The 14,268-nt window shown below is 41.1% G+C and overlaps 1 protein-coding gene and 1 pseudogene across 1 annotated transcript in view; one reads left to right on the top strand and one right to left on the bottom strand.

Moving 5' to 3' along the window:
* The window catches only part of PPP1R21 (protein phosphatase 1 regulatory subunit 21), a 51,789-nt gene extending 49,378 nt beyond the window's left edge, over positions 1-2,411 (bottom strand). Inside the window, exon 1 of the mRNA XM_006909609.3 lies at positions 2,237-2,411. Within this exon, the coding sequence (XP_006909671.1) occupies positions 2,237-2,293 (57 nt within the window). The 5' untranslated portion in view covers positions 2,294-2,411. The remainder of the gene's footprint in view (positions 1-2,236) is intronic.
* An 11,741-nt stretch (positions 2,412-14,152) lies between these two features.
* On the top strand, positions 14,153-14,268 carry LOC112478030 (annotated as a pseudogene).

Consider the following 14,268-nt stretch of genomic DNA (forward strand, 5'->3'; position numbering starts at 1 on the left):
GATCGCATCTATCTTTTAATCCACCCTTTCGCTTCAAATTGATTTGCCTCCCTGCCCACCCTCCTCTGTCAGTGTCACTCATGTTCTGTCATCTCAGAAATTCGGGGTCAACTCTTAGCCTTTCCTCACTCATCACGTCCTGCAGAATGAATAAAACACAAAGATGGGTACCTCATGCATTCCTTGTATCTGTCTTAAGTTTAATGCTATGCAGAAAGCAGGTATTTGGAAAAGAAGCTAAAAGTATTTTTTAACCATGATCTAGGCCCCTTCTCCACCTCAACTGTCACTATATTTAATCCTATATTACTCTCCCCAAAACTATACCAACAAACTACAATCTGGTCTTCTTTTCACCAATCTTCCCTAGTACAATCCATTCTCCAAATTCACCAATTTCCCTCCTAAAAGTATTGTCATTCCTGTTTAAAAAGCTGTCTCTCTATTACTCAAAAGATAAAGTTCAAACATCTTATTTGACATCCACAGCCCTTCATGATCAGGTCCAATTTACCTCTCCAACCATATTCCACCACTCTCTGCCATGTATCTTAATATGCTTTAAGAATGTCAGCAATCATAGCCTGTTCACTTTGCTTATAATGCTACCGTCCCTCCCTCCTTCCCACTTCCGTACTCCCCAGAGTAACTTCTACCCTCACCCTCCATGTCTTCTGTGCTCCCACTGAACTATCACTTGTCACACTGTATCATAATTATGTACAATATTTGACCATTCTGTTAAAGGGATCTCCTTAAATTGGAACTCCACCTCACTCAACCAACTCTGGAGGACTGTTCGCAGGGGCACCTAAGTGTTGAATGGAACAGCTTACATGTTCAAAAGGATAAAATCTTTCAAATTTTTTATTACTTTGAGAGGTTATACATTTATTTCATTTTTGGCACTCTTTCGCCATTTGGAATTGCCTTCTGAGTTTGTTTACTCTCTGGAGAAGAAAATCAGTCCCCTTACTTTATACTTATGAAACATTTTCACTCCAAAATAGTAGAGCCAACTTTGTATACTACTGCCATTCTCCACCCATTCCACTTCATCATAAGGGTTTGTTCCAAACAACTTCTGGCCCCTTTCAAACAAGAAAATATTCCTTCAAAGGATGAAAACTTATTACTGGCATTGTGCCATAGACTCTCAAGACAATTTCAAATGGAAACAAAGTTTTGCCAATGGGAGCACTGCTGGAGTAAGTGTAGTATCTCAACAGGCTCTCATTTGTTGGTGAAAAGACTAGTATGGTTAGGCACAGGTTTTATTTTTCAAAGGATATTTCATTTCACCATGCTGAATATTAAAGTCGTGAGAAAAAAATTTGTCTGTTTCTCCAAATTGTAAAAAGGGAGCTGTCTCCCCATTGTCTCCATAAATGCCAACATCACTGAAAACTAAACTTAATGACTGTTGACTCGACTTCTAAAGATGTAAGATTCTGCTTTTATAACTTCATTAGAATATTCTTAAGACAGAAACACCCTACCCAGAAGCAGCACTGCCTTTTTCCAAGGAAAGAATTCCATCATTTAAAAGACTGATGGCATAAATACGACAAAGGGACAGGTCCCTATTTTGCTTAATTCAACATGTATTGAACACCTGCTGGGGGCTCTGTCCCACTCCAGGTGACCGAGGGAATAGAAAGAGAAAAGGACACAGCCCTAGTACTCAAGCTTTCAAAATCATTTCTAGACAACATCTTGCTAAATCACTGAATATATTCATAACCATCCATGCCTGGTGAAGCAGTTTACACGCATGACTCTATTTACTCTCCGAGATTGACTGGGGGCAGATAAATTTCTTTATCCTCATAACATCCCTGTGGGAAGGTGAAAAGCTTGATCTTCCCCATCACTCGGCTGGGAAAACTGAGGAAGCAGCAGACGAGGGGTGGTCCTCACCTTACCCTTCCCCTCCGGGCCAGCACCAGAGACAGAAGCCAGATTTCTGACATCCCAGTCCCATGCCCACTAGTTCAGTGAGAAGGAAGAATCAAACTCCTGCTCCTTCCCGCAGACACGCACACGGACTCAGACACCGCCCGGCCCCATCTCTTGGGAGCTGCAGGTGGAGGCATGGTAATGGTGGACATGGGCGGCGGAGGAGAGAGGAGGGGTGCGCTCGTGGCCCCTCCGCAGTCCCCCACCGTCCCGACAAGTCAAAGCAACCCGAGGCCTCAGGGCCGGGGACCCCGTAATCCCCACCGACAACGGGTACCTTCGAGTACTCCTGAGCCAGCTTCTGGTACTTCCCCTGCAACTCTGCCGAGGCCATGGCCTCTCCCGCCCCGTCTAGGCCAGGCTGCCCAGGCCGCTCAGCCCCGCCCCCCGCCCCCAAACCCAGACAAGCTCCAGGGTACGGCTCCGCCAGCGCCTGGCCGCTTCGCCACCGCCGTCGCGCCTCCTCCTCCACTTCCGGGTTCGCCCAGTGGGAGGAAGGCGGAGTGGGACCTGGGCGGAGAAACTACCGGGGGCGGAGCGACGTCTTAACGTCACGCCCCACCCACGGCCCCCGAGCACGTGCGTGCGCAGCCTCTCTGGCGCGCCTTGGCTCTTCCTCTGGGACCAGGGGGCGCCATTTTGCATGGCCCAAGATGGCGACCTAGGACGTAGGAGAGAATCAGAAGGGGAAGACAATGATGAGAGACCACAGAATGGGCGGGGAACCGAGGAAAGGAGCGGTGGTTGCGAAGAGCGGAGGCCCGGAAGAAGAAAGTCTAAGCGTACCAAGAATTCTGGCTGATCCTCCCTCCCCTCCCCGCTGGTTACCAGGGCAACCGTCTGGAATTTGATGGTTACATCTTTCAGAACGCGCACAGAGAGAAAGACCACTAATTCCGCTGTCTCGTTATCCGGATGTGGTAGCATGCCCTGCGCAGTAAACTCTCAGACCACCTCCTAATTTATAATGCTTGCTGCTGCCACCTTCCCCTGCTCCACATTAAACAAACCTTTGTTGTCTTATATTTTGACATTGAGATTTCTTTGTATCCTTTATCTATCCACTCCATCTGCCCACTCCTCCCATTCGCAGACCACAACAGAGCCTTGGGTAAAAAGCGGTGGGGGAAATATCAGGAATGACGCCTGCCACACATGCAGATAGAGTGAACATTAATGACAGATGCATGGAGAACTAAGACAAAAAAAGTCGATCTGAGATATTTTAGGCCACTTTTGCTTGTATTAAAAGCCTGTCTCCAATAATTTCTGAGTACCTGGTTTATGTTTAATGTTCTAGGCATTTCATTTGTTGCTACACAGAAATGTTCATTGATAGAGGAATGAATAAATAAATTTAGAGCATATGTTTGCCATAAATTACAACACGGCAGTTAAAACTAATCTAGATCTGTATATATCTGCATATATCAGTAGATATCAACATGACAAAACACTTTAAAATCAAGTTGCAATATAACATGAAAAGATATTTTAAAAATGTGAAGCAACATTTGTATTGTTCATGAACACATGAATATGTACTAAAAACAAGAACTGGAAATGTACACATCAAATTTGGATATTGGTTGCCTCCATTAAAAAAAAGGGGGGGAATGAAACAGGAGAACAAAGGAACGTAAACTTTATTTTGTAAAAGTAAATATGACAGGATGTCAACATTTATTATCTAGGTAGTAGGTACCAGGGATATTACTTATATAGGCATTTTAGAATGCTTGAAATTTTCCATGATTCGAAAAAACCACTTGTGATTTCCTGGTTTCTTGTTTGGCTGTAAGCCTGATATTTTATAGTGAAAGATTGAGCCCATATGCATTTTTCAGCCACTTTAATATGTAAAAGGATTACAAACTTTTACAAATGTTGTTTATATTTTTCAATTTGCTAATAGCCAAGTCCTATTGTTCCACAAACTTTAAGAACAATTTTTGTTATTATTAGTTTTCCATGGCACCACCAAGCGGCGAAATTAATTATTGTATGTATATTTCTGTGGTTTGAAATGTAATGGAATTTTCAATCATTTAAAAATAAAATGCCATCTCAGAAATATCATCTCAAAGGAAGAATGTGAAACTTTAGCTATAGAGCCTGTATGAGTTCATTTTACTGATTTGAGAAATTTATTTTCCATTGCTTAATCTAGTTGTTCTATCAAATGAATTAAGTTCAAATACCAATTGATAAGTCTGAATACATTAAAGACTCTCTTCTTCAAAAGACACCATTTAGGTGAGTGAAAAGGCAAGCTACAGAGTGAGAGAAGATGTTCGCAACATATGTATCCAACGAAGGTCTTACGCAGATACATAAAGAGCTCTTACAAATCAAAAAGGAGAAAGATAACCAAATAGAAAAATGGGCAAGAAAATTCAACAGGCATTTAAAAAAGAAGATACACAAACGGCCATTAAACGTGCAAAAGGGTGTTCAGTTTCATCAGTAATCAGGAGGAAGTGAAAGTAAAACCACAATGAGATACCATCCACACCCACACAAATGGCTAAAATTAAAAAGACTAACAAGTATTAGTGAGGATGTGGAGCAAGAGAAACTCTCTTAAAATGTTGGTAGGAATGAAAACTGAAACGATCATTTAGGAAAACAATTTGATATTATTTTCTCACCTGAAAAGATATATACTCATGATCCAGCAACTTTCTTACATATATACTCAAAAAAATGTGCATGTATTCACCAAGAATATTCATAACAGTGTTATTTATAAAAGTTAAAAGATGTCTATCGACAGAATAGATAAAGATTATATATTCATATTATGGAATACTAAACAGCAATTAAAAAAAAATGAACTGCAACTACAGTTAACTACTGGATGAATCTCAAAAAATAATTTGGAACAAAAGAAGCCAGATCCGAAAACATGTGTTATACACATGTATGACTTCATGTGTATAACATTAAAAGGGAGGGCAGTTTTCAACTACAAATTTTAGGGATATATGCTTGGGAAATAAAACTAGAAAGAAAAATAAAGAAGTGATAATCATAAAAGTAGGGAGTTTGATTACTTTGGAGAGAGAAGAGAATGATAACTATTGAGAAGGAGGACGAGATGGGCTTCAAGGGTGTTGGCAATGTTCTATTTCTGTGTGATAGTTACCAGGGTACTAACTTTGTGATAATTCCTCATAAGATACATTTTTGTTTTGTACACTTCTTTTATGGGTGTTACATTTCACAATTACAATTTTTTTAAAAATCTCGACTCTCTCATATACTTGCCAGCAAGTAGTTCCCAACCTATAAACATAGTATACTTGTGGGGAGTCGTGTAAATGAAGGTTGCTTGGAATTATTGTAAATATACAAGTGCTGTGATAATCATTAAAACACTTAAAATCATACTGTTTTGGGTTTTTTTTTTTTTCACTTGCAGGTGTCAGAACTGATACTAGATTGCACTCAGAGTGGGTATTTACTAGAAGGATATATGACTAGATCACAGAACAAAAGGAAAAGGACATTGAGTGAAGCTTAGACCAGAGATCTGAATGCCTCTGTAACTTTCATACTCTGTGCATCATCCTGCCCATCTACCTCTGCTTCTTCTGGGTATTAAGCATAGCAGCCTCAAAGCCCTGAGCCTCTCATCTCATAATTTTGCCTCCGAAGAGGAACTAGGTTGCTTAGTTCCAGTTTGAAAAATCCCAGGGAAGTTCCCTGCTGGTCCCTGCTCGATTGAGGTACATCCCTGGGTCAGTCAGCTCTGGCATGAGGTCTCAGTCACATTAGACAGGCCTGTCTGCTGGGAGAACCCCTAGGCCATGACCAAATTGAGAGAGACTAAACTCTTTCACCAAATGAAGACTTCTGTGGCCGGTCAGGCAAGAGACCATCACTACAGAGGCCACTGAGGGCCACAAAGCAGCACCAGGACCTGCTCGATATATATCCAAGGTTCCCTGTGCTGCCCTCAAAGGCAGTGTCTTCTCCACAACCCCAGAAGTCATCTTGGAAGGTTAAAAGGGAGGGAACAAAACTCAGAACAAATAAGCATTTCCTGAAAGGAGAGACTGTTGTAAACTAAAGAAAACTGCTTTGACTGAACAGACTAGGGAATTAATTGATGAATTAGGCTTTCCCCTTTAAAGGAGAGACTGTGAGGAAAACCAGAATTGTCATAGAGAAAAGAAAGGCTCCATTTTCCCTATACATTTAAGTATAGTTTGAGACAATTATGGTCTCACAGAGTAAGCAAGAAAAAGTTTGAGGTTGCGTCATTTATACTCCATCCTGAACAATAAAAGATCTGGCATAAAACAAGACTTGAGGACTTCTTTATGCATTGTGAAGGAATAACGATAGAGAACAAAGCCATTGGCCATTAGTTCAATGTTGATGAATTGACAGTATATATTAAATAAGGCATCTTTAAACAGAAACATACCTAAAATAAAGTGTTGATTGGTTGATGAGAAGCTCATAGAAACCTGACCCTTTATTTTCTCTTGGAGCAATATTATTTGCTAATTCAGTGTTTGTGGTGATTTTATAGATTTTATGAAACATAACTACTGCAAATAATGGGAATCAACTGCATGTAGATAGAGAACAGTGTGGAATTTCCCTTAGTCATATGACAGTGATCAATTATGCCAGCAGGTTACTTAGATAACATTGTCAGTCTCTGAATGAACGTTATTTCATGGTACAATAGAGTCATGTGTTTTCCACCTTTGCATACATCTGAAAATCAAGAACTTCTTTCAAGTTTCAAAGCTCTGTCTTTTGAAATTATACATTCTACTTCATAATAACCTGCAGGTATGTAGCAGCTACTACAGTGATGTCGGAAGACCAGCTAGCCCCACCAGCATCTCCTTACACAGTCATTAAGATAACTGAGTAAAGATTTTCTCTGGCATGGTTTCACAACCCCCATGGCTGGTCACCACTCTTGATTACTGAGATAATGGACAACAAAGAGTGTTTATATAAGGAAAGGATTAAAAAAGGCAACTTGTGAGCCTTTTCTTATGACACATTGTTCTCGTCATTATTTATATTTTTAATCTGGTGGAAAAATGCATATCGCTCTACCACGAAATTAAAAGAAGGAGGTTGAGGGTAAAAAGGAACTTTCCTCCACATGATTTTCTCTTGAGCAGCTGGCTCCAGAGTTCAGGTTTTGTAATGAGTACGCAATGAAGCAAAATCTTTAGATTTGCAACTTTGAGGAGCTCTACTAAAAATAGAAATTCTGGACTTTGAGATTTTGCAACTTCTTCCTTTAGCTGTGCTCCGATGCTTTGCCTATCTCAGTCACAATGAGACAGAAGATTGACAGAATAGGCACAGAGCCCGAACATATCTTGTCAGAGTCACACATAGCAGACACTGGCAGAAGCAAAACTAGAACCCAGGTCCTTTGCCTTTGCTGCAGTCTGTATTTTCTCTGTTAGGTTAAGTGCATACACATGGGAAACCCTTTACCATTTAGCTTAAATGATCAGAAGGTGATCCTCACACCTAGCCTAGAGTCCTAGGCTAGGTGTGAGGATCCAAAAGGTGCATTATTCTCCTTGATGTTTGTTTGGACTTGTCCCTTCATGAAATAGATACCATTAGAGCTGTTTAAAGCGAAAGGAGCAGCAGCAAAATGTTAATCTTGATTATCTCGAAAATCTCTTAAATGTTAATCTTAATAATCTATTACACTTTGATATTAAAGAATTGCATTTTCTTAAGCATGGTGCCTTCTCTTTCTCCAGTTTTCTACCTGCAAATCTTGATTTTTGCCCTCTCTAGTGGTGTGTTAGTCTGTAAACTGGCTGTAAAACCAAGGAAGTGTACTGAGGAACGATGGGTGATAAAACTGGATATAGGAGGACAGAATGTATTGGCTTTTTAAGTTTGGCCTTTGGACAATGGGGTGGAGGGAGGTACAAGAGGAGGAATGTAAAGATTTAACTTTCATATTTCTGGAAGTCCACTCCTGAATTCTACGGTATGAGCATCATCAATTTGTGTGTGTGGGTGTGTGTGTGAGTGCGTGCATGTGCACGCACGTGTAGTAAACACGTCTAACATAAAATTTACTATTTTAACCGTTTTAGGTGCACAGTTCAGTGGCATTAAGTATATTTACATTGCTGTGCAATCATTACCACCATTCATCTCCAGAAGGTTTTCAGCTTTTCAAATTGAAACTCCATATCATTAAACAGTAACTCCTTATTCCCCTCTCATCCAGCCCCCAGTGACCACCATTCTATTTTCTGTTTCTATACATTTGACTACTCTAATATCTCATATAAGTGGAATCATACAAGCTTTGTATTTTTGTGCCTGGCTTATTTCACTTAGCAAAATGTCTTCAAGATTCATCCATGTTGGAGCCTGTGTCAGAATTTCCATTTTAAGGCTAAATAATACACATTTTATTTATTCATTAATGCATAAATGGACCTTTTTTTTACAATAGCAGTCCTATTGGGTGCAAAGTGGTATCTCACTGTGTTTCTGATTTGCATTTCCCTATTGATTTGTGATGTTCAACATCCTTTCATGTACTTATTGGCATCTTTAATTATTAAAGATGTTTTGCCATTACCCATTGTTTATTTGCTTACTCTATTGCAAATTTAAACATTTTATTCCTTCCCAGTACCACACAAAGGAACAGAGTAAGGGCACAGGCCTTTCTGACTCTTTAAGTGGCCCTTTTGGAACAGCCTTTCTCCACAGCTCTGCAAATAGTACCAATCATCAGTCCTCACCTGAGGCAACTGGTCTACCTAAAAATGGCCTCCTAACTATCTTCCCTGATTCCAAGCCACCCTCCTTCTTACCACAGATTGCTAGCTTCATAAATCAAAAATAGCTTCCAATTTCCATAGGAAAACACATGAATTCCTGGGCCCCACTTACCTTTCCCACATTCCGTTTCTCTAATTTCCATAGGAAAACACATGAATTCCTGGGCCCCACTTACCTTTCCCACATGCTGTTTCTCTAATTTCCATAGGAAAACACATGAATTCCTGGGCCCCACTTACCTTTCCCACATTCTGTTTCACTGGTTGTGATTTCCCATCAGCTTTTCCAGAACCCCTCTGTCTCTGTGCACACCCCCTCTCTTGCTCTAAATGTCTTCCTTGCTCCCCACCATCTAGACAAATGCTTCTCCACATTGACTTCTTCTCTTCTGCCTGTTATCCTTTCTCTGATGTCCTTTAGCATCAGATTGCAAAAATCTGGACCATTATTGGCACTTATTTTCTTTAAATTGTTAATTGCTTATTATACCAGGTTTAGACATGGGCCCTCAACTAAACTGCAAAATCTTTAGGATGAGAACTATCTCTTATTTAGTCCTTTAAGGCAAACATCATTTGAAACCATTAGATGAAGGGTTGATGGGGAAGTTTACACTGGGGGGGATCAGGCTGCCACCCCCTGGGTCTACTGATCAGTCTTGGTATCTTAATTAAGAGTAGCCACTTATGTGCTTTCCAATGAGATGTAGGAGAAATTACACAGCATTATTTCTCAAGCATTCTCGCCAAAGTATTTAAACTGAATCTCATCCAGGTTTTAGACAAAACTTGTTTACAGAAAACACAGGGGTTAGAGGAACAAGTTAAGAGATACCACAATGTAGAACTATTGGACAATTGAAAAAGTGCAAGAGCAGGGAGTGCTTATGAGAAAATTTTGTAAGAAAACCCTAAGTTTGTAAGAAAACTTAGGGTTTTAAATATATATCTTCACTGTGACCAGTTATTTTACTTTGGAGTATTTACCCAAGAGAAATGAAAACGAATGTCCACATAAAAATTTACACAAAAATATTTATAGCAGCTTTTTTCATAATAGCCCAAACTGGAAATAATTCAGATGTCCAGCAACGGGAGTGTGCATAAGCTTATTGTGGTACACGCATACAACGGAATACAGCTCACGACAAAAGGAATGTGCAACAACATGGGTGAACCTCAAAAACATTATGCTGAGTGCAAGAAGCTACACACAAAAAGGTACGTACTGTATGTTTCCATTTTATATAAAATTCTAGAACAGGCAAAACTTATCAATGGTGAAAGAAGCCATAGCACTAGTTGGGAGTGAGGGGAGAGTTGGCTGTGAAGACACAGGAGGAAACTTTCTGAGGTGATAGAAATGCTCCCTATTTTGATAAGGATGTAGGTTATCAGGCATATGCATTTATCAAAACTCTTCGAACTATATACATAATACCTGTGCATTTCACTACATATAAGGATAAGTCAATTAAGGGGGCGGGGGAGAGGGGAGGAAGGGGTAGAGAAACCAAACAACTAAATGCAATGTGTGAACTTGGATTCACAAACAACTGCAAAAGACAGTTGTATATTCAAGGAAACTTGAATTTAAACTGTTTGTATGGACATTTAGATGCCTTCAAGGGATTATAAATGTTTAGATGTGATAATGGTATGTGGTTATGAAACAAAATGCCCAGGCTTTAGAAATGCATTCTGAAGTGCAGCACAGTATTTAGGGTAAAGTGACATAATGTCTGGGTTATAAAATTTATGGGGAAAAAAGCAACTAAAAAATTAATGAAATATATAATGCAAGAGTGACAAAATCTTGATAACTCCAGAACCTTAGTGGTGAGTATACAGAGATTTATTGGTCTTGTCTCTATTTTTGTGTATATTGGAAAACTTTTGTAATAAAAAAAATTCAACTGCCCTAGATAAACAAAGAGAAACATAATACCCAAAATGCAAAAGCAGAAAGTATATGGAAGCTCTCAAAGTTATGTTCTCTTTCCTTATCAGACCAGATATCAATTCTCCCTGCTTTTTTTCTCCCTTGGTATTTTCACTGTTGATTAAAATTCACACATTCCAAGATCACAATTACGAATGGATTATACTAATCACTTTAATTTTATATTTCAACCAAGAAATGTTTGTTGAGAAATAATCATTAATATTCCTCTCTGAGAACGTTCCAAAAACATCACCCACGCTTTAAAACATTACCCAGAGGAATCGCTCACTCAGCAGAATGGGTTTTCTGACTGGTATAGCCTCTTCTTACCAGCAGGGGGCGCGCCTTCACCAAATTTGCTTTGGGAGAGAGGAAAATCAGATCCACAGACTGAGTAGCTGGTAACCAGCCTTGCCGCACCCATGACCAGTGTTTGTAATCGTTTAGGCACGTCTCTGGTGACTTCATCCTAGCTACACCTGAGTCTTTTTGAGGAAACAATTAGCCTGTTTGAACAGAACAGGTAAGGCAAATTAGTAACTGGAAAATTATTAAGTTGTTCTACAGGACGTGTTAGGACATCCTGTATTCCCTTAAGGCTTAGAGTTTGGGTGTGGACACTTCTTCCTCACTTGATGGCTGGGAAAAGAAACAAGTCACCTCTCTCCACCGGGTGCAGCCCATTCTTTGTCCTGGGTAGGCAGAGCAGGAGTAGAGGGGCCCCTCCAGCTACCAGCTCTGGGGCCACAAGATACAGCTTTCAGAAGCCTCTGTGGAAAGGAGGACCTCAAAGAGGTGGGGACTTCTCCACACTGCCATGTGCTCTGAAAACCCCAGAAGAACCAGCTCTGGTTCTGTCTGACCATGTGCTGAGACCAGTGGGTTCCAGGCCACGTTCCTGCTCCAGGAGTAAAGCCTTTGAGAACACAGGGCTTGAGAGAGAGGACGAGCAAAGGAAGACTCTCTCAACTGCAGTTTGATCCTGCTACTTATTCCTCAAGTAAATCCTTCAGTGAAAATGGGATGCTTTGATGGCTCCCTGTGGCTTTTAGGGTAAGGAACAGATCCTTGTCATGGTCTGCAAGGCCTGCATAATCATCCCCTTCCTACCTCCTCAGTCTCATCCTGACCACTCTCCCCAAGTTCCCTGCAACCCAGTCAGCGTGGCTCTCAGTTCCTGGGCTGCCCTGTGCCTGCCAATATGCAGCTTCCTCTGCCTGACACTCTTCTCTGCCCACTCCCTGTCCGCACTCCCAGCTGAGCACCTCCTAGGAGAATTCTTCCCAGACCCAAGATTTTCCTGTAAAGCTTTTGCCGCAAACCATAATCCCCTACTCCTGATTCCTCCACTAGACTCTAAGCAACATGTAAAGTATTTACATAAGATTTTTTGAAAAATTAAAAACACTTCATACACCCATCACTACCCCAGTGGCAAACCAGTAAGTGAAAATACTGAAGGATCCTGGCTGCCCCCCACCCCAAAGACTCCAAAGAGACATGGAAACAACCTAAGCGTCCATCATCGGATGAATGGATAAAGAAGATGTGGTGTACATATATAGACACAGTGAAATACTATTCAGCCATAAAAAGGCTGAAATCCTTTCATTTGTGACATGAGTGGAACTTGAGGGCATTGTACTAAGTGAAATAAGTCAAACAGAGAAAGATAAATACTATAAGATCTCACTTATATATAGAATCTTTAAAAAGAAAATCAAACTCATAGAAAAAGAGGTTAAATTTGTATTACCAGAGGTAGAGAGTGGAAGAATTGAATGAAGGTCATCGAAAGGTACAAACTTTAAGTTATAAAATACATAAGTCCTAGAGGTGTAACATACAACATGATGACTATAGTTAATGTTGTTATATAGTATATTTGAAAGCTGTTAAGGGATAGATCCTGAGAGTTCCTACCACAATGAAAAAACATTTTTTTGTACCTCCATGAGATGATGGATGTTAACTAAACCAACTGTGGTAACAATATCATAATATATGTAAGTCAAGTCATTATGCTATACACCTTAAACTTATCCAGTGCTGTATGTCAAGTATACTTCAATAAAACTAGATTTTAAAAAAAGGAAGACGCTCAAGGAAAGTGGCACCAAAATAAAGTATTTAGGAACAGAGAGCCTTCCCAAAGGGCCCAGATCACACCACTGAGGGTGCTCTCCTCTCCCTGCGTGTAAAGCTGCCCCTAGCCTGGGATCGAGGCAGATCAGAGCTTACGAAAAGCAAGAGTAATGGCTGAGGCGAGACAGTGCAAGGAGCTTAATAGAAAGAAATATAAACAACTGGCTCAGAGCCCAGAGCACAGAAGACCCCCTCTCACCCTCCACACTCAATGTTGCTTCTCCCTCGGCGGTAGCTCCCAGCCCTTCCCACCTCAGGCCTTCCCAGCAGAGCCATCACCGGAGAGGGGCTCTGGGTGAGAAAAGGAATCCATGTGAGAATTACATTCTGATTAGCATTCGTTTATATGTTCATGCATTCATTTAACAGATAGCAGTGGGGGTTGTGTGTGCCAGGCGTTGGGATAGGTGTTGGAGGTGCCTTTGAAGAGCCTACAAACAGCCATCTGGTGGGGAAGGCAGGTAGTAAAAAAAAAAAAATCATTATGATAGGGCAGAAGTATTTTAGTAGCTACAGGTACAAAGAGGACTCTATGCTAACAAAGGGAAAAAATCTGGATCTTTTGCGAATGGAGAGCAGGAAAGTACAAAGTTTAGGGAAGTTTGCAGAGGAGGTGGGCATTTGGAGATTCCGTCAGCCAGTCAGCCAATACGTGCTTACTAGTTGCCTTCTGTGTTCCAGGCACTGTTCTAGACACTGGGACGCATCAGTGAAGAAAACACTCCAAAATCCCTGCCCTCATGGAGATGGCATTTCAGTGAGGGAATGCAGAGCATAAACAATAAATCAAATCAATAAGTAAATTTTGTAATAGGTTAGAATGCTTGGGGGGAAACAAAACAGCTAAGGAAGGTGTTAGAATTTATAGTGAGGAGGTTAGATAAACCTCATTGACTAGTCGACACTTGAGCAAGGACTTCCAGGAAGAGAAGGACTAAGCAGCCCCCAGGGGGCAGTTATCTGGGAGAGTCCAGGCACAGAGGCAGCCAGGGCCAAAGGTCCTGAAGTGAGAGAGTATGCTGGCATGTCTGAGGAAGGGCCAGGGGGCCAGTGTGGCTGGAGCAAAGGGGCGGGAAGTAGGAGATGAGGTTGATTAAAGAGAGCATTGCAGGCTGTCATGACAACTTTGGCTTTTACTCCAAGAGAAATGGGTCACCATTGGAGCCGTGGTGTTCTGGTAAATTGAGTCTTAAAAAAAAGAACCCCTGAGGACGTGGTTCCAGATTGTAGTGGTTAGCACGTCTGCTTTACACGCAGAAGGTCCTAGGGTCACACTCCAGTGAAGCCACGGTCCCTAGTCTATGGCCATGCCACCCTGAACAAGCCCAATGTCTGAACTTGGCAGCTAAGCAGTGTCGGGCCTGGTTAGTACTTGGATGGGAGACCACCTAGGAACACCAGGTGCTGTAGGCA

The sequence above is a fragment of the Pteropus alecto genome, unplaced genomic scaffold, assembly GCF_000325575.1.
Source record: "Pteropus alecto unplaced genomic scaffold, ASM32557v1 scaffold131, whole genome shotgun sequence".
NCBI lineage: Eukaryota > Metazoa > Chordata > Mammalia > Chiroptera > Pteropodidae > Pteropus > Pteropus alecto.